The following is a 20,600-nucleotide window of genomic DNA, read 5'->3' on the forward strand; positions in this document are numbered from 1 at the left end:
TAAAAAGTTTAAAAGAGTTTTGGAAACAAAAATTATCGTAAAGTTTCGGACTATATGCCATTAACTTACTTCATGCAGTCACCTCATTCGCTAAACACTCAGTTAGAAGTTTATGATACCTCTCGTCTCTTTACGACAACATAAATAATAAAAAACAGACAAAAACAGCAAACGGGAAAAAAGTGAGAGAAAAGTGTGGAAACCATTACCAAAGAAACTATTCATTAAACACTTTTTTCATTTTTTAATAAATATTTAACAGCATTGAAATTCTTTTCTGTAAGAATTGACTTCAAAAAATCAACAAACATGAACAAATATGTTAAAACCGCAAAACTTTTGAGAAAAGCCTTAGCATCAAAGCCAGTAATTTCAATAGCTTTCACCGGAAAACAATAAATAATAAATTATAATAAAATGTGTTTCGATGAGCAGGCAATAATTTGTGTCATTCGTAAATGATTTTAATAAATACGTCGTATGACTATGAAAGCGACAACAAGTACAGGCCAAACAAAAATCAGAAGCAAAGTGGGAAAAGTTATTGTCGAAGCAATTAAAACCATAGGTTTTTCTCTGCAAACTTCATTAAGATTTATTGAAAAACTTATCTATGCCAATTGGAACTTGCAATAATAGGATAATTTCATAAGATTTCGAAAGGATTTAAAATCATAACAAAACAAAAAAAAATAAACAAAAATTTTAAAAAATATGAAAAGTCGTGGCATCAAAGTCATAAAGACCATAGTTAGAAGATAAAACCACTAAACAGATGTAATTTGGTTGCAGTAGAAAGGATGGGGTCCTGTCAATAGTGAGATGGACTTACTGCCCACAGAAACAAATTTGAGGTCAAATAAAATTCAAATTTTTTTCAAAAAATTATTGTCGAAGTCTTATCAGCCATTAGCTGTCCTCTCAATTTACTATATACGTTTATTTACTGCTTTCTAGGACGCCTATTGCACGTTTAGTCAACGAGTCTGTGTCATATGACTACAAAATTTTTCAAAAAATCTCGAAGATCAAAATTTCAATAAAAATCGGGAAAATTAAGAGTCTTAGCCATAAAATTGAACAATTCCTTAAAAAACGAATTATTTGCTCATTGGGCATATGACTGTAAATGAGGCTTGCAATGAACAGAACATGAATTTGGAAAGTGTCTGGACTCTACGTGACTTGAAAAAAATTTTTAAAAAAATTTGAAATTGTTTTTAAAATATCAGCTCTCAATGAGAAATCAATTTTTTTATTGTAAACTTCCCTATGAGACGAAAACTACCCTTTTTATGGCCTTTCGTCTGTTAGAAACACAATATTGTTCCATTTGTAGCATAAAATTTAATTTCGAGTTGATATTTTTTATAGAAAAAATCCTAATTTGAACAAAAAAGTGAACAAAATCATGCCAAACATCACGTTCATATAAAACTTTAAACCTCGAAAACTTCTCGAAAAACACGAAATTCAAAAAAATGTTTTTAATTCTGAACTCTATGCTGGACGAGCTTTTTAATGATACAACTCTCATTTCTCTACGATGAATATATCGATCGGCCAAAATTGTCTGAACAGAAAACCCATTTGAGTAAAAACCCAATGGTATCATTCATTTTTCGATAAAAATACTGTTCCTTCCCTCCACAAAAGGGGTCGGAACAATATCTGGTAGTAGTGCCGATTGTGCCATTTTATTTTCAGTTATGAAAAATATTCAGTTCAAACCATTTGGAAATATGTTCTTGAGAGAAGTTTGAGATAATACTTAGACGTTGCGATTCCAAAATAATTTTCTCAAAAATTTTTTGGTAGGCTTTCAAAGACATATGTCGGAATATTTGTTCGACGCGAAATTGTGTACGTTTTAAGTCCTACAAAACATCTTGATATAGTTGAAGAAAAGTTAATTTAAAGATAGATTTCATTCTATATTCATTATTGTACAATTTTTATTCTTTCTCTCTTTATCAGCAAGGCAAGTAACTAAGAAAGCACCAAAAATAAATCACATCATTATGGGTCGAGGCCTCCCGAAGTTTACAACTATATATGTGTCTGCTTAGACGCCCAAATAAGGAAAGGCTTCGCAATTTCACCATTTGAACAATATTAAACCATTATTTTATTAATTCATTAAACAAACAATTGAGCAATTTCTGATGAAGAATTGCGAATGAATTTTAGCCCCGTTCCGGGTTATTTAAGGTCATTTTAGGTGAGCACTTAATAATAGACTATAGTATTCAGCACGAAAGTTAAGATTAGGATTACTTTTATATCAAAATAAAGATTTATATCGTTGTATCTTTTCAAACAGTTAGCACAATTAGTGAACTGCCGAGGGGAATATCTGACTGACACTCCTAGGAATTTTTACTTCCTTTGGAATAAACAATTTGTTTACGACTTTGTAAAGCAGGTCGGTTCATAGGTAGGTTTAAGGTACGAGTTTGACAGGGTACCCAACTCAATGGTGCACCCCGTTACAGGTACAAATTGTTGGTTTTCCACCGTTCGCCCGGCTTTTGCTGCTGGGACAACCCGAGCGTAAAATTTTCCTAACTTGGGCTTCGTGATGTTGCTGGAGCTGGGCTGCAGTCCAGGTGTTTGGGGTCTGGCCATGCATCATGGGGGGTTGTTGGTGCACGGGGGGAGGCATGTACATCCCGTTTGGGTTGTTCAGGGCAGCTTGGCCCGGGTTACAGTGAGCACCATGTTGGTTGTACCCGTACATGTTCTGGTTTTGGGGATTCGTTGTTGTGTTATGTGGACTCATTCCATTGTTTGGGTGCCCATTTGCCCCGTTCTGGGCAGCGGCGTTTAACATCTGGCTATTTTCAGCAGCTGTTGCTTCTAAAGATTTCGAATGAAGTTGGATAAAATTTAGGAAACTCTGTGTATCTTTTTTGGTAAATAGTTCGTCCATTAACATTTTAATGTGTTCGATGGCTTTGAGGTCTATTTTCCGTTTTTCCCGTTCTTTGTTCATTTTCTCGACGTCTTCCATGAATTCTTTGATTTCGTCTTCTTCGAGGTCTTTTTCGTTTTCTAACATGCTGCGCAAGAATTCACATTTCTCAATGCGCTGTTTTTCGTGCACCAGATATTCTTTTTTGAGGTTTTCAAGCATAAGCACCAATGTCTAAACAGCCAACACAGTTAAACTCACTAAAGGCTGAAGGCTAGGTACGAGAGTTCCCTAAAACAAAACCAAGTTTGATGGTAGTTCTTCAAGGCCACAATTCACATTTTTTTTAAATTTTTCCTAAATTAATTTAAATTCCAAAAAGTACTTTTAAACTAATAAACAAACAAAAGAATTCGCTACATTATGTACTGCACGTACCCGTGGCAAAACTATTTGAACGAGAAAATTTATCTAGCACAAACTAAGGTTGTTAAAAAGACGCAAATTGATTTTGAAAATAGCAATCGATTATATAGTCGCAGTTTTTTTGCATTCAAGGGCAACCAGGCAATATGCCAATTGGTAAAAATTCATTAATTCTGCCGCCAAAAATGCAACCACTCATTTTTGTTCAAGCATAAATATCAATTTTTTGTTAGCTCATTTTGATCCCGAGTGCCTTCTGTTTTTCTCATTTTATGGAATTTTTAACAAAAAAAAACGTTTGAAACATTCATTGAAAATCTCTTGTAATGAAGTGGCATACAGAAGGCTCCCAAATGAAAAGTATAGAAATTCAAAAAATGTGTAGCCAAAATGTGAATTGTGCAAACAAAACATTGTAAAACCCAATTTGGCTGGAACAAGTTTTTGAACATTGAGTTCAAATAGGAACATGGCTCAAATGTTGACAATTGGCTATAGAAGTAAGCTTCAAAGAATCTTCAAAATATCAAAAAACCCTATTCAAGTTCTTTGCTAAAGTCAGTAGAACGTATCTGTTTGCAATCATTTTTAAACTCTGTGTTTATTTATACCTGGATCAAATTTTGGTGCTTTCTTTCTCTACAAGTCTGAAAAAGTTTGCTGGAAAAACATTTGGAAAAATAAATTAAAAAAAAGTCGGTTGTACCTGGAAAAACTAATGAGTTACATCACTTGTGTAGTTATTGACAGCTGTGCCAAAAACACATTACCAAATATTGTTTGAGATAAGCATGATTGGACGCAAAAAATTGCAAATTTTTTCAGCAAAACCTTTTCTCGTCAATTGTTTTGTTTCCAAGTCAAAGTTTATTTTTAGGAAAATATTATGAAATTACTTTTTCATTGCTTTGTGCCAATTATAACGTAAAAAATTCGTTTTATTACTCGCTCCTCACAGCAAAAAATCACTTGTCTGGTAAAAAAGAATTTTCTATCAGATCTCACGAAGTGTGACGGGCTCAGACCGAAAACAAGACGGAAAATTTTTTTACACATTTTTTAACCGTAACTGCCATAATAATTTACTGAAAACTCAATTAGGTCAGAAATATCAAGAGTGAGATCATACTTCAATCTGCGGCAGTCTGCGAGAATAAACCATGAAAAAAGGAGTACACGCTTTATGAAGTAAATCGTGTTAAGATGGAGCTCGAAATTATGGATCAATATAAGAGAGCATAGTGTCAGCTCTTGCAAAGTGGACCAGTTAGACCAGTGGAGAGCACAGGATTGCAATCAATTAAACGATTGTTGGGTCACAAGCCACAATCCCAACGTTTACTCTCACTATAATTGTGTTGTCATAGAATCAATAAATAAAACGAGCTAGTAGTTGCTTTAAATAAAAAAAAAGCGAAAATTAGGGAAAACTGTACGACTGCAGAACTTCTCACGGCACAGTTTCATTGCCATGTAGCTTTCATAGTAATGATTTGAATGAAAATGATCATTAACTGTGAAGAAAAAATAAAATCAGTCACGATAATGACTATAATAGATTAACTATACTAATTAACTAATTTATACTTTGGTAGAAGGCTAAATCTTAAATTCTAATTCCTTTGGAGCAAAAAAGCAAAAAGCATGGTAACAATAGAATCTCATCTCAAATCCTAAAATTCAAAAGATTGAATGCGTAAAATTTATGACACCAAGGATTACTTTGATACAAATTACATACCAGTAACAAATCATCTTCGGGTGACATTGATAGAATTGGGAATCTAATGCAGACCAAAAAAATGTTAGGTTATACAAAAATATAAATATGGAAAAAACAAAAGCTTCGTATAAATCATAAAAATTCTATCCCCAAAAATTGTATTCAATTGCTGGGTTGTGGATTTTTGCAGACACAATAAAAGCACTTTAAAAAATGATAAAAATGATCGCATTTCTCAAAAATGAGAGAATATCAAAACCAATTATACAGCATAACTTAGTTCGACAAAAGAGATAACTAATAAATCCAGATGATTACCGAAAGTTAAAGGACCGAAAGTTAAAGTGAACAAAAAATCAAGAAACAAATCTATTCACTGTTGATTGCTTAGTTTTACCAAGTTAATAAGTTGCGCCTGTTCCGAAAATTGTTCATATATCGGAAAAAAACGTTGAGTGTCATACACGTACACATGATACATGATGGGTGACATTTTTTATTTGAGATCACAATTTATATTTTTTAAATAAATCTAAATCAAAACAACTGAACAAATTAATAATCTTGTTTGCAATGAACTGATGGGGTTACGTTGAAGTTTACAACCTTATGAAAAAACAGTACCAATTTGATCCTCATAGTTCAAAACAGTGGGCAATTTAAACATAATTGAAAAAATTCGAAATTGCCATTTTAGCATAAATCATAAACCAAATTGTCTGCGAGCAAGGTTTTAACAGTTCTTAATTATAAACTTCCTGTTTTATTTGAACTAAAGCGAAAAAAATATATTCAGAAGCACGAACAGACGAACAACTAAAAAATGGTGCAAAATAGCGCAAAAACAAAAAAAACGCTTTCTCGGCAAAAAATAAAGAAGGAAAAGGTCAGTCGTCGGCCAAAAACTTTTCTCTGACAATCTTTGGTAAAACAGAATGCAGGTTTTTTTAATTTTCTGGTTCGACCTCTCTAATAGGCAACTACTATTCCACTTTACCCCCAATTAGTTGGTTATTTATCAAAATGCCAGAATGTGTGTGGGGTGTGCCTGGGCGTGCAAGAGATCTATGTAACAGAAATAATGTTGAATTGATGTTGCTGTGTTTTGCGAAGAAACCGAAAAATTTTGATGGTTGCAATCAAAATTGGTGAAACGTTTCCTACAGTTTTTTCACCTAGCGTAAAATCTGTGTGTTGATTAATAGATACTTCCAAAGGTAGATACTGCATAACTAGCAAACACGCATACTCCAAAATTTGTCCCCCAATATCTACTCCTTTAAAAGGTATAAAAGTTGACAACAAAAAAAGCAATCACTGAAAACACATTAAACACACAATTGCTATTTGGGATTGAACAATGAAATCAACGACCAAAATGTTTTAAAACAAAGACCCCATTACAATTGAAGTCTTATCAAAATTGTGTAAATCAATCTTTGTTTCTCATTTTCTTTTGTGAGGTTTTTAAAACTTAATATTATAAGATACAACAAAATTAACCAATTCACTGATAATCAAAGTAATCTAAGAAGTAATCAAAGTTAAAATTTGAATATGAGGTATCTTTGATATGCGTTTCAGAAATTCAATAAAAAAACGTATTCGTATATTGGTTTCGCGTCTTTTTATAAACCTAAAACTGGCAGAAAAAATCTTAAGGACCTATTACGCGCTGAAATAATAAACAATCTAGTTTCATTTGTGAAACTAAAAGACTAATGTGTTGCGAAGAATGGCAAAAAGAGCAGTTTCAGCTGAAATTAAAACAACATGTTTGAATTATTTTTAAAAAATTTAAATAAATTTTTTCAAGTGTTTCAACTAAATGAACGACTGATGACATTTAAAATTGAACAGGTGAAAAATTTGAACAAGAAGGGCAAGTTTTTCTCGCGCCAAAAATGAAATTAGCTCTCCAATCAACGTCTCCAATAAGAAGAAGTTTTTGTAATCTTGCCAACGCTGTAACATCTTCAAGAAAATGTTCAAAAGAGTTAACAGGCATAGTTTCGTTACATTTCGTTTTAGTTGACTTTAGTAAAAAAAAACGACTTCGGTCGCACTCAACAGTCATTTTCTATCGCACGAACAGTTTCACCAGTAATATTGGTTTAACTCAACTATCTGATTGCATCTACGAATCTGCAATCTCATTCACCGCTTGTCATCAGATTTTTAAAAAATGAACAACAGCAATTGCATATATAATTTTGCAAATAACGCAAAAAGTGGTAGCATAGGACAGATAAAACTGGTGATGAAATTATTTGTCACCTATTAACCATTTAAGCCGTTACTTAAAAAATAAGAGAAAAGAAGAATATGAGAAATGCTTGTTTGTTTTCAAAAAACTGAGAACAAGAAAATGTTGAGGGACATTTTCAAAAGCTGCACCTTTTCCAAATTTTACATCAAAAAAAACCAGTTTGAGATTTTTGAGGTGGGGGAGGGGGGAAGCAAATAGACCCGTCATTTGGTGCTACAAAACAGAAAGATATCAACCAGCGTGGGATGAACTTTTGAAAGTTTTCATTTTATTGCATTTATCTTACCACTACGGTGTCAATTCATCTTTTTTTTACTGATAGTACTGATAGAATGATACCTTTTTAATATTAAAAGATGCAAGTCTCTCCTATTATTGCCCCCAGCATAGTGCTCATATAATCTATCGCCCTTCAAAATTTTCGGGGGCTATAATGGGAAAGCCCCAAGCATGCTCCTGGTCGTCCAGACTTTGCTCAACAGTGACTATGAACAATTCGACGGAAATTTAGAAAAACGCAGGAACAGTTGGGTGAAAATTATTTCCACCAATTCAATTCCCTTCTAATTAATTTTTTAAAAAAATATGCAGCTTTGGAATTCATGCTATTGAAAATCTAAAAAATTTTTGTTTCTCAAGAAAATTTAATGACCAAAAACTTTCAGTATTTCGGCTGCACAATAGTTCAGTTAGATACTACTGTGATCAGCTGGCACCCCTTTCAATGAAATAAACCTAATTTAACTTTGCGGAACTGCATGTCTTTTTCTCAAATAAACTCACCAACTATGGTCATTTTTTGTTGATTCGTAATAAATTTTCTCCATAATCTGAATTTAAGAACTGAAAGTTGACAGTTTTTTTTCAGGGCAATGGTTCTTAAAGTAATGATAATAATAAACTGCTTTCAAAAGAGACGCAACAAAAAAGGTTATCAACTTACAAAATTAAAACTAAAATAAAGAATAAATGTCCTCTACAAAAACCAAAGGCAATTTTGCTCGTCTTTAAGCAGAAAACATTTGCCTTCCTTAAATTGTTTAATCAGTGAGTGTCACCGATGAAGATTTCGAAAAATACAACTTAAGATTTATTGTCGGTCCACCTATAGTTGGACCACTGAATCCCATTCTATTTAAATTGTTCAAATTAATCTTACTAAGTCTAATCACACTAAAATATACTTACCACAAAACCGATGTGCAAAATTTGGTTTCATGTTTTCTCATTGTTTTAATCTGTTCAATGTAATTTGGTCGAAGATTTAAAATTATACTGAGTTATTGAGCGCGATTTGAAATGATCTTAGTGTAGTTTGTGGTTCAATGTGTAGCAAAACTTCGCAAGTGTAGCACCATTTCTTTGCTTTTATACTCTACTGAGCGATTCTCTGTCTAACATTAAGTGCTGAGTCTTTCTTAGAAAACATTCATTTCTGTAATTATAACTTTCAGCAGTTCATAAATATGTATTACTTTTATATTGAAAATTTTTGCAGAGACCCTTATATTTATTACAGAATCAAATTTACTTTTGGCATTCATAATTCTAACCAGATAATATTTTTCCAATTTCATCAATATAACTTTTATTAAATATGAATAGGACTTGTTAATAGGACTTTTGTTAAAATCATATTTTCGATGTGTTCTTTTGGATCCTGATACAGAATGTTGCCTATAATCATAATGTCGCTTTCTGTGAGTCTAGTCATATTTTATGTTTGTTTTAATTTTCTGCATTTCAATTGTTGGGCAACACTTAAGTGGTTTATTGGACCACCGAAACCCATTCCGCTCAAAATATTCAAAAAGCAAAATATGAACCACTGTATCAAACGCTGTTTTAGGTCGACAAAAACAGCATGGTTTTTTGTTACCAGCTCAACGAGGTTACAACCGATAGTACCCACCAGCAATTCAAATGATTCGATTCAGCTCAATTTTTCTCTCAATGCAACCTGACTGTCAAGAAATTGATCGGTTTGAGTTTAACAATTTGTCATCTTATTACAAACAACATCTTTAGAGATCTTTTTTTTTCAAAATCTTCAAGAACTTGCTGATAGTAATTATTGGCGATTCTTTATTGGCATCAGAATCTTTCCTTCATTGAGTAACCGTATCACAATTTGCATTATTTCAAAAATTTAGGAAATTCAGTTGTTTACTGCTTCGCTGATTAGAAACTAAAGTATCGGAAAAGCCAACAGAAATATTTCGAAGTATAAAAATGCTAACATCAAAGCAATTGGTTGTGAATTTGAGGGCCAAAATAAAAGTGGAAAGTGTTTGTCCCATTTACCGAATCAAAAGAACAGCACTTACATGACTAATTTTGCTTTCGTTTCATTTAAAAATTTTTCGTTCAGTCTTTCTACAATCGAATTTAAAATCGAACTTAAGTACATTGGTCATTTGCTGGGTTTGGCTTGGACGCGGGCTTTTTACCTATCAACTGATTGAATATAAAGAAAGTAGGTTTTCTTATATTTTCTTCTGGGCGGTAGAAAGATTGGTAGCAAAATCGTTGCTTTTTTCACAATCTGCCAAAAGCGTTTCTTAGAAATTTATTTCTGCCAATCTGTTGCACTGCCGCCGACAATTTCTTTTCAATAATCTGCAGTTTTGATTGACGGGTTATTATTTTGATTATCCATTCAACTTTCGTTTTCGTTAGTTTTTCTCAATTGCTCTGGGACAAATTTTGGGGGCTATAATTTCATGGAGGGCTATAATGGGAAAGACCCCAAATTATATCAAGACACTCATGGATATAAATTTATGAGACAATGTGTTTCAGCCTTTTAAGTTGAGAGGAGAGAGTAAGAATAAATCCAATTTATCTTCCGGGTCAACGATCATACAACTTTCTTTGATTTCGTACTAGCCCGGGTTGCTCATCATACACAATTCTTAGTAGTCATACAAGGTCATATATGATTTATATGATTTCTTAGTAGTCATACAAGGATCATATATGATTTCCTACAAATCAAACCGGGATCATACAAAAAAATTCAAAGCCTAAAAACTGTATATCTTTCATTTTCCATTGATGTTGAAAAAATTCTCTGGAAATCATACAAGGTCATATATAGCACATAAAACATTGATTGGTTTCACAAATTCCCGTATAATGTAGTCAGAGGACGTAATCATTTATCATACCGCATTTGCAATCCACATTTGATTCTTTGTGTGGGCGAAAAGAATAACTTTCCAACTTAAATACATTCAGAAAACGAATTTGAGGTTATCTGCAAACATTTTTCCATTTTTTTTATAAATGAGCATTTATAGGTATAAGCTGGCTTCAGAGATAATCAGAACTTTATTTATCTATTTGGACTAAATCAGTAATTGCGTGCCCAACTTTGCAACTGATATTGTACGTTTGGGTCTTTTGCCGGATCACAAAGTGATGCTGGGGAATCACATAAGTGAGTCCTTGCTGAAAGTAATTTTTAAAAGACAAAGGGTTTACAAATTTATGAAAAATAGATGTATGGTTCTTGGTATTCATACTAGGATGATATATGATTTCTTTGTAGTCATATAAGGTTCATATATGATTTCCTTTTAGTCATGTATGATTTCTTAGTAGTCATACAAGGATCGTACTAGGAAATACGTTATGATTTGTATGACTACTCAGAAGTGGTGACCCGGGAGGTCATACACGATTCTTAGTAATCATACTAGGTCATATATGATTTGTATGAATTCTTGGTAGTCGTACAAGGACCATATAAGATTTCCTATAAATCATACAAGGATCATACAAAAATTTCAACGACTAAAAACTGTATAATTTTGGGATCTTTTCCGTTTGTGCCCCCCCCCCAGTACATTATGCGCCCCCCAGTTACAGAGCACGTGCCATTACATAGTAAATTACGATGTAAAAATATTGCACGTGCATCTGGGGTTTGCAAATAATATGCGCCCACTAAGCTGGGGGGCGCAAACGGAAAAGATCCCAATTTTGATTTTCCATTGAAGTTGAAAAAATTTCTTGGAAATTGTACAAGGTCATATATGAAACATAAAACATTGACTGGTTCCACAAATTCCCGTATAATGTAGTCAGAGGACTTATTAAATTATCATATTGCATTTTCAATCGATATTTGATTCATTATATGCGGTGAAAGAATAACTTTATGGTTTAAACATAATCAAAAAACGAATTTGGCGTGATATGAAAATTTTCCTGTTGAATAATTTTTATAAATGAGCATTTCTAAGTGTAAACTGGCTTCAGAGCATGTCAAAATTTTTGTTATATATTTGGACTTACTCTTTTATTTTGTGCCCAACTTTGCAATTGATATTGTACGTAAGGGTCTTTTGGTGGATCACAATGTGATGCCGGGGTATCATATTCGTGATGCCCTACCAAATAAAAACAGAAAAATATAAATGGTTACAGATTTTTGAAAAATAGATTTATGATTCTTGGTATTCGTACTAGGATCATATATGATTTCTTGGTAGTCATACAAGGATCATATATGATTTCTTTGGTTTCATACAAGGATCGTACTAAGAAATCAAGTATGGACAGTATGAAATCATATATGATCCTTGTATGAAATCAAAGAAACTTCAACCCGGGCTTTAAAAGTTGCGTCGTCAGAATTTTCCAAGTTCGATATAGTACCTTATTCTTGCTTAATGCTGTATCGTTGGTAATATTTAACAAAATTGAATAGTGATTGGTGATGGAAGTCTTCTTTACTCTCTAATAGAAGTTGTAGTTACAGTAAAAAATAAACCCATAGCCACTTAAAGTTTTTAAATTTTAGTTTATTGCTTTGTCTTTTTCAAGTGATTAAAATCTCTGCGAAAAAGTACTTTTAAGTAGAAAGCATTCTAGGATTGGGATATATTTTTGAAAAACAAAAATTTTTGACTCGCTTTTTGCCAAGATTCCCGAATCTGCTTACATGTTAATAAAAAACCATCTTTTCATTTTTTCAAGGAACTGATTTTTAAATAAAATATAAAAACTGTACACTGTTTGATCACAAAAAGGAGTGCATTAACAAGTCTGAAAATGGAAAAGATTATATTCATAATGAAACACAATGACAGATGCTCTGGCTGTTTCCCATTATAGATCCCCGAGCGTAGAACGTTTATCAGTACTAGATTTTTGTTTTTTTTTGGGGGGGGGGGAGGGGGAGGAGGAGCAGAATAGATTGAAGAGCTCTATTTTCTAACCCCACTAAACTTGAGGGGTTGAATAATCAGAATAAACCCAAATTACTATCATTACATTATGAACCTAAAATCAAAGCCCAGTCTGTAAAGCGCCGCACACCTCCCCTCAAATATTAGGTATAGTCATATAACGTACAACACCCCCAGTACCATCATATTGGGGTCTATAATTTTTTGGAAAAGACCCCAAAGAGGTTATGAGATACTAACTTGAATAGCTTCGACAGCTTCAGAGTTTTTCTTCTGGATGACGGCGATCTTTGCCCAGATGTTGCGTTTGACCTCGTCCTTCCTCTTATTCAACAGATCCAGACACTTGTTGCAGAAGTATTTCTTCTCCGTCGGTTCCTCTTTCAACTCCTCCCCAAATATCCGTTCACACACGGTGCAGATTCTCTTCAACATTTGAAGTAGGGTCAGGTTGGGGGCGACCCGGTTCAGGGCCATGTTGGTTTTGTCGTCCGGGCAAATTATTTTGCCCTCTTTTTTGCCCATCGCAGACGAGCACATGTGACATATTGTGTGCCCACATTCGAGTAAAATCATGGGTCTGTGGACGTAGTCGTCGTAGAGGGTTTTGCAAATTTTGCATTTTAAGTGGCTGGTCCACGACATAAAATTATGGGTATGGCCGTGGGAAGGCATTATGTAAATTCCCTTTGGGTTGCGTGTAATAAAACGGATAACCCTTGCCAACTATACCAATTTATAGCCCAAATATTAATTTTTTCTCTTTAAATTGGTTGTTTTTAATTTTGGTGTCAATGTCAATAATTTAAATGCTGTTTTCTAAGTCCGTGCAAAATTTAACGACTATATTAACTTTTCTTTCCAAGAATATTTAATCTGAAAGCGATAGCAGTTTTTTATTTTTCCACGTGCTGAAATAATAATTCCAAATTCCAGGAAATGCAAATTTGGAATCAAGAAATTGAAGTTTTGAAATGTAATTAATAAACTATTTTAACCAAGTTATTAATAAACTAGCTAACTATTCCACGTGAACAAAAACTATCCATCTTGAAACGCTTGATTTGATAAATACTTAATTTAGTGTAAACTCAACGCCATAATGTATTAATTCGAGACGAGATTGGTATGTGTAGAACTAACTTAATGCAAAACGGCGATGGTAAGTAAGTTTTTGTCAAAACTAGTAATAATAGAACATAAGCAAGTTAGAGCTTATAAAGCTGCGTTTGCAATGACTATATAATGGTTAACTAAGTTTGAAATCGAGCACCACAAAACCATTTAATGTATTAATAGTTAAACCGCGGTCTGTTTAATTTTACCATTGCCGACGATAAAGCATTATGGTAACATGGGAGCTATGTTCATTATAGTATAGTATAGTATACCACTGAGGCAATATAACAGCGTTATGTTATTCGAAAGATAAATATACTAACTCAAACTCCGCACTTTTCGTACAAGCAAAGCTATGTCAGTTTTTCAAACAATAATAATGTAAAAATGCATGGCACTTTTTTACACTTGTGTGAATTTTTTCAGCATATGCTCTCAAAAGAAAGGCTTTAAACATATGTTGAGCTATCGCTTTCTTTATCGTTCTCAATTTATGCACGAATTTTTATAACGTGGCTTTTTTGAGAGACAACAAAAACCATATACGCAAAATGCTGCACCAGAAACTGAATTTGTTGTGCGTCGTTAAGACAAAAATAAAAGGCCGCAAAGGAGTAAATGGATTGTTTATTTTGTTTATGTTTTCAATCTAAAAAGGGGACGGATTTGTAGTCAGTGAACAAGTAATATTTCTTTAAAGCAGCAGTTATATATTGTAAGATAAATGAAAGCAATTACTGTTTTTTGTTCACACCGGTTATGGAAAGTTTGTTTTTTGTTGTTTTTGCCGGAGATAATAAACAATAACCGGTAATGACTGTTTACGAATTGGTTAACGTCTGTTTATGGGTTTTTTGAGTAATGGCGCTCTTGCCATGGTCACCCGTATAACAATGAAAGCATGAAAGAGAATATATTTTGTTCAAAAAAGGGGGAAAAGGAATAATGTTGGATTTTGTCTGTTTTGTTAGTAAACAGACATTTTAAAAAGTGGTGGATACAAAGGATATAAAATGCGTTGAAGGTTATCGAGCTATATACACTACTAGCTAGCTGTTGATGAGAATAGCAAAATATCTTTTGTTATTTTCGCACTTCAAACGCTCAGGCATACGAGGAGTGCGTCTGTGTATATGGTCCGTATTGGGTGGTAGTGTTGAATACAGACTATTCTGTAACTGTTAATATGTGGGTATTTTGCTAGCAAAGGGGTTGTGGTGGGGGAGGGGGGGGGGTTAGGGGAATATGGCATGGTGTTAGCTAGGAATGTATTCATGGAATATTTCGGTTCACTCTTTTCCTAGTAGCCCCATGCAAATAATTGCGTGTGCTTGTGTCTGTATGTGAGTGTACTCTTATTCCAAAGCTATTTATTTCACTTCGCTCTAGCTTGGTTCAAAATCTCAGCATTATTTTCACTCAAGCCCTTCTTTTCCATAGTTCATTGCTCCATGTATTTCGCTCCTTTCCCTAACTCCTTACATGTGCGAGTGTGCATGTGTATACGCGTGAAATGTTCTGTTCACATTTGGCTGAAGACAGACTGGGTTGCCCTTTTAATGAGAATGCTCAGTTAGACGAACTTTTGGGCACACAAAATTGGCCGCAACGAATATTAAATTGTCAAAAAAATGTTTTTGAAGCATTGAAAGGATTCTGATTAGGGATAAAATGATGACTTCTTTGAAATATTTTTACTCATATATTCAGATTTCCTGTTATCTCATGGATAAAAAGTTAGAGCACGCAATTCGATTAACTAACTTTTCGGTTACTTATGGACTCAATTGAGACAGACAACTCACAATTTGAGAGAGTGAAATGAGTGCGAAAGTGGAAGTGAGTAGTGCTATTGTTTGTCATTCAGACACGTAGCATACGGCAACAAGTCAGAGACGATTGATTGGACGAAATCGTGCAATGTCGAAAATAACAAGTTTTCCGTTTTAATGCTAAAATTTTAAAGAATATTTGATAATTGTTTAAATTTGTCAGACCAAATAGCCATTAATTTGTTTCTACCGTTATTTGTTTCTAACTCACTATCCTAACCTGAACTAGGAAATAACAAATTTAGTTTACCGGGAGTTTGCACTCTAGCGGTTTTCTTTTCGTCTAACTGAGACGTCGTTTAATTGCACTTATTCCGCCAATTAGGTTGTATGAATGTATGAATGAATAAATGAATGAAAGAATGAATGAATGTAAAAGTCTGAAAAAGCGTGCGCTTTACATACCCTTTCACGTATAGACACTCAAGACGCTTACTTAAACATGACAAAATACACTATTTCATGTATTTTCTACTTACACGTATATGGTAAGTTACCATATATAAAACATTACAATATGTAGGGTATATGCATAATCATGCTTTGATATTAAAGCTAGGAGTGGATCATTGGTTTATAAACTCAGAAAAAACGATATAGACGGCGTAAAATTAAATAACAGCCGATGTCTAACTGTAATCCTGTATGCGTTGTCTAATTCTGTATACGTGTAATGGATAAAATAAACGCGTGAATGAAACGCGAGAGCATATAAAGGGGAACTAGTTCAATAAATAGCCACCACAGTAACTGACTTCGCTGTGAATTCGAGCAGAACTGCGGATTATGAGTTATAAACTATTATAGTTAGAGTTAGCAGGCTAGTTAAGACAATATATGTATGTGGTTTATAATACTCTCGCTATAGTGTTTCTAGTTATTGCGAAGTTAAATAGATATCTAGATAGATATAAGGAGATATGGAGTGTATAAGCATATAAGCAAAAGCTGAAGATAGGTTCATTTGCAGCAGTTTTGGCAGAACTGGTCATTTCTCAGTTGTGTGCGTAGTCCGATTTGTACATTGACTTAATTTGCCTATGGACCGACACCATGTGAAGGGTTTCAGGGGGGGGGGGGGGGTTGAGGGGGATTTTAGTTGGTGTTGTGCTATTTTAGTTCGCTCTGCATATGTATTTATGTCTGTATGCGCTTCTTCTAAGGCGTCTATAAATAGATAACTTAGCTTTGATAGATAGGTACATATTCAAGGCAATCTAGTTCAACCTTGCTCTTCTACCTATCTTTCTCTTTCATGTAAACACAATTGCTGTCTATTCAAAGCAACGTTGCGAGCTAGAAGCAGGATCGTAGCCAATGCCTTTTATCTCATGTAATGTTCTTAAAATTCTTAAGAGTATCCTAAAAATGAAGATTTTTTTTTACAAATTCTCCGTGCCATTTGATTGCATCACACGAACAAAAGTTTGAAAATTAAACAAGCAGGCTCCGGGGTCGACCCCATAATTCAAAAAGTTATAAAATTACAACTTCTTATTATGGCGTCAATCAAAAGTTGTGGTCATAAAAAATTCATTGAATGAAAGTTTTAAAAAATTATAAAGTAACCTGAAAAAACTTAAAAACATAACGCATTAAATGTATTAAAAATAGTAGAAAAAATCCGAAAACTTTATTTTTAGGGATCGGGTATTCATGGGAAAGTTGAAGTCATAGAACGCCATAACAAAAAAAGATGGAACTGAGAAACCAAAAGTTTAATTTTTTTGGGAATCACTGATTCTTATCTCCAATTAAATCTAAGCTTCAGGAAACGAATCTGTACATCGTTATAGAGAAAAGACATAGTCATAGAACTTCATAAGACAAAAAAATGAATAATTCAATTAGACGTTAACCGTCAAATTTTTTCAATTGAAACATTGTAACCCATAAAAGTCACCAAAACAACTCAGTAATTTCATTTAAAATTCTCGACTATAATTAGAGTCACAGGAACGAATTGAAAATTGAAAACTGGATGGAAATTATCAAAAATTCCTCATCAGGTCAACTAAAAATTACTATAAAAAAACATCGTGCAGTCGAAACGTCTTCCAAATGAAAAGTCTCTCTATAGGACAAAACAGACATTTGCTTCAAAGCAAAAAAGCTCCTCTTGGTTGAAACTCAACGTTGGGTTAATTTGGAGACCCAAATTGCTGATTAAAATGCTCATTCTGCAGCCAGAGAGGAAAATTTACATCCCTAAGTCCAGTATTCTCATCTAAATATAATGGCAAACAGTTAATGTTGGGTTATGGACTTTCGCAAGCGGAATAAAAAGCGTTTTTAACTAAGTAAAAGAATTAATTTCTCGTAAAAATGAGAGAATAACAAAATGATATTTTACAGAAGAATTTAGAGATTTACAGGAGAGATCTGATTATTAGATCAAGAGGGTGATTTGAATTTGGGGATGAAAAAGGACTCAAAAATCAGCTGTATATATACCCATTATCAGTGTGAAAAAGTCAAGATACAAAACTAATCCTAGCACCATGATTTATAGTGGGGGTCGCAAGGGTTACCCAATATGGTTTGCTTCTGCAAATCAGTCGCAAAGGGAACCATAAATGGAATGCATTTGCTTTTTTCGAAGAATTCAATCACGCTTCCGGAGATATCATCCTCATTTAATACATGCTGGGAAGATTTTACATCACTTAATCGAACTCTAATATTAGTTATCTAGATTCACCAATTTGAACCGAATATTGATTCTGAGCACCATTTCTTGACGATTCATTTATATAATTTCTTTGATCGAAGTCATATTGCTTGTCTTTCTAATCTGGTAAGTCAAACTTTCTTTCTAATTCTCACTAAATTTAAGACTATAGTTTGATCGATATTCTAACACCCCCACTCAGACTTGAGCTGATTGCGTAGAGTCTGCTTCCATCAAAACTGCTCTGAATGTTTCCACTTTCGAAACGGGTAAGGACTTTGTGAAGATGTCCGCTGCCATTTTGTCTGTAGGGACGTAATGAATTGAAATAGTCCCATCCTCCGTCTTGTCCCGGATGAAGTGAAACTTTGTTTCGATGTGCTTGCTCCTTTTGTGCATGACTGGGTTTTGGCAAAGTCTGATACAACTTTGGTTGTCTTCTCCAATTGCTATTGGACGTTTCTGTTGGATGCCAAAATCCTCTAGAAGTTGTTTCAGGTAGAGTGCTTCCTGAACTGCTGCTGCCATGCCCTGATATTCTGCTTCTGATGAAGAAAGAGCAACTGTGATCGATATTCTAACAGTTAAAGTCAGTGTCATCAGCTGTTGATGGACATGTGGTGGTTTCAACAAGAACCTTTGCATCAGCTCCTAAGTTTAAAAGGAAAGAATTTCAGCAAGAGCCTAAAAAAACACTTAAAAAGTCGTCAAATTTTGCTCATGAAAACATTTTCTCCATACCGAAGGACTTAAAATGATTAAAAACACATTCTAGGGAAAAAAGAAAAATGGAGACTTCAAAGCTCGAAATTCAACGTTGTGTTAAATAGGACACCCCAAATTTTTATTAGAGGTCGCATTCTGCAGGCGAGGTTGAAACTTTGTGAACCCGGGCTTGCCGAAGTGTGTTTGGTTATTGTGTTCTGACCCGACTCAACTGCATTTTGCTGAACTGACCAACGAAAACAGATCTTTTCTCCGATAGCATCAGAAGAGGTTTTGCACCCCTCATTACACGCGTTTAAGTATACTGATACATAAAAAGCAACTTTGCAGCAACTTTGCAGTAAAATCTGTTTTCTACAGATTTTACTTTTGGTTTATGCGAAGGGAAAAATTTACAATAAAGAAAACAGAGCATGAACTTCGAACTGATTTGACTCACCCAAGTCAAGCTTTAGCAAATAATTTTCACTCATTACATGTTCTGATTTAATAAATAAATTTGCTTCACAAATTGACCATTATGAAGCTTCATCTTCAAAATTTCGTGTTCCTGCAATTCTTTATTCCTCGTTAAGTGGCCATGGGCTGAGGATTTTGACGAAGTTGAGAAAAAAAGTAGAAAAGCGAACAATGGTGGCCGCCGCTAAATCGTGCGACTTACACAAGAAAGTCCCTGTACAGAAGCTGACCTAAGAGAACCCAAGAACGGATCAAATGTAGACTAAATACTTTAACAGTGTTGTCAGTCGGTCACAGTCGCGACTGTGCATCTCATAGAACAATTGAAAATTGGTAAAACCAATTGAATTAAAAAACAAATTATGCAATGACTGCTAGCTCGAAAACCCATGCAAACTTTTATCCTGTTTCATTACAGTAGGGTACGCCCTGGCACATGGGGCCACATTTTTTTCCATTTTCGCCAACGATATCTCAACAACGGGTGCGTTAGATCAGTTGAATCTTTTGTTGGGTATCAGGTTTTTCGTAATGTTCGAGAAGTTTTGATCGAAATGTTTTCTGTAAAATGTTTAAAGATTTGAAATGACCAAGACAGCAGAAAAAGTTACGTGCAAGAGAACCGACGTTATAAAGAGCCGACCATAGAAAGCCCCGAAACCTGACTTGATTTAAAAAGAGCCAAAAGCAAAAAGTTGCCTTTAATTATCCTAAATTGTTAGTTGATTACCAAGAAAAGTACTTCATTGGGTTAATTGGTCTCATGTTCGGTTCTGATAGTTTCATATCAAATCTCATAAGCCGCTGATGCATGGCCGTGGCCCGCGATAACTTCAAGATAATTATTTATTAATTCGCTTTCAGCTTCTTTTACTTAAATATTAATCAAATTTCATTTCTCAAATAATCGGTTATGATTGGTTGAGAACCTGGTAGTCTCATTTCAGAAGGCAATTTAATTGGCTGCAAAATTTATCTTAACTTTTCGACTAATAACTTAAATAAAGTTTTGGCTCTCATTCAATCGGCTCTTTTTCACTTCGGCTCTCTTGCAAGTCGCCAGCATGGCAGCATGGTACAAGATGGTACATGGTACAAGATGCGTGGAAGTCATAAATTTGCTATTAGAACAGCATTTGGAGTCTCATGAAATGAAAATCAAATGTGGTATTTCAGTACAAACGGAAGGGCAATGTTTAGATGTTTCTCGCGCTCATATTGAGTTGAACTTCAAGAAATTTATTATCGACTCGTGTGCGAAAA

At 34.0% G+C, this 20,600-nt stretch overlaps 1 protein-coding gene across 1 annotated transcript; it reads right to left on the reverse strand.

Annotated features, from left to right (window-relative positions):
- Window positions 1–1,909: 1,909 nt before the first annotated feature.
- Window positions 1,910–14,801, reverse strand: LOC142353665 (uncharacterized). The gene is made up of 2 exons (XM_075405968.1): window positions 12,771–14,801; window positions 1,910–3,148 (listed from the first exon to the last, which is right to left on the reverse strand). The coding sequence occupies exons 1-2, from the start codon at window positions 13,203–13,205 to the stop codon at window positions 2,474–2,476; spliced, it is 1,110 nt and encodes a 369-aa protein (XP_075262083.1). The 5' UTR covers window positions 13,206–14,801; the 3' UTR covers window positions 1,910–2,473.
- Between the last annotated feature and the right edge of the window lie 5,799 nt (window positions 14,802–20,600).

The sequence above is a fragment of the Convolutriloba macropyga genome, chromosome 14 (genome assembly GCF_964194025.1).
Source record: "Convolutriloba macropyga chromosome 14, txConMacr16.3, whole genome shotgun sequence".
Lineage (NCBI taxonomy): Eukaryota > Metazoa > Xenacoelomorpha > Acoela > Convolutidae > Convolutriloba > Convolutriloba macropyga.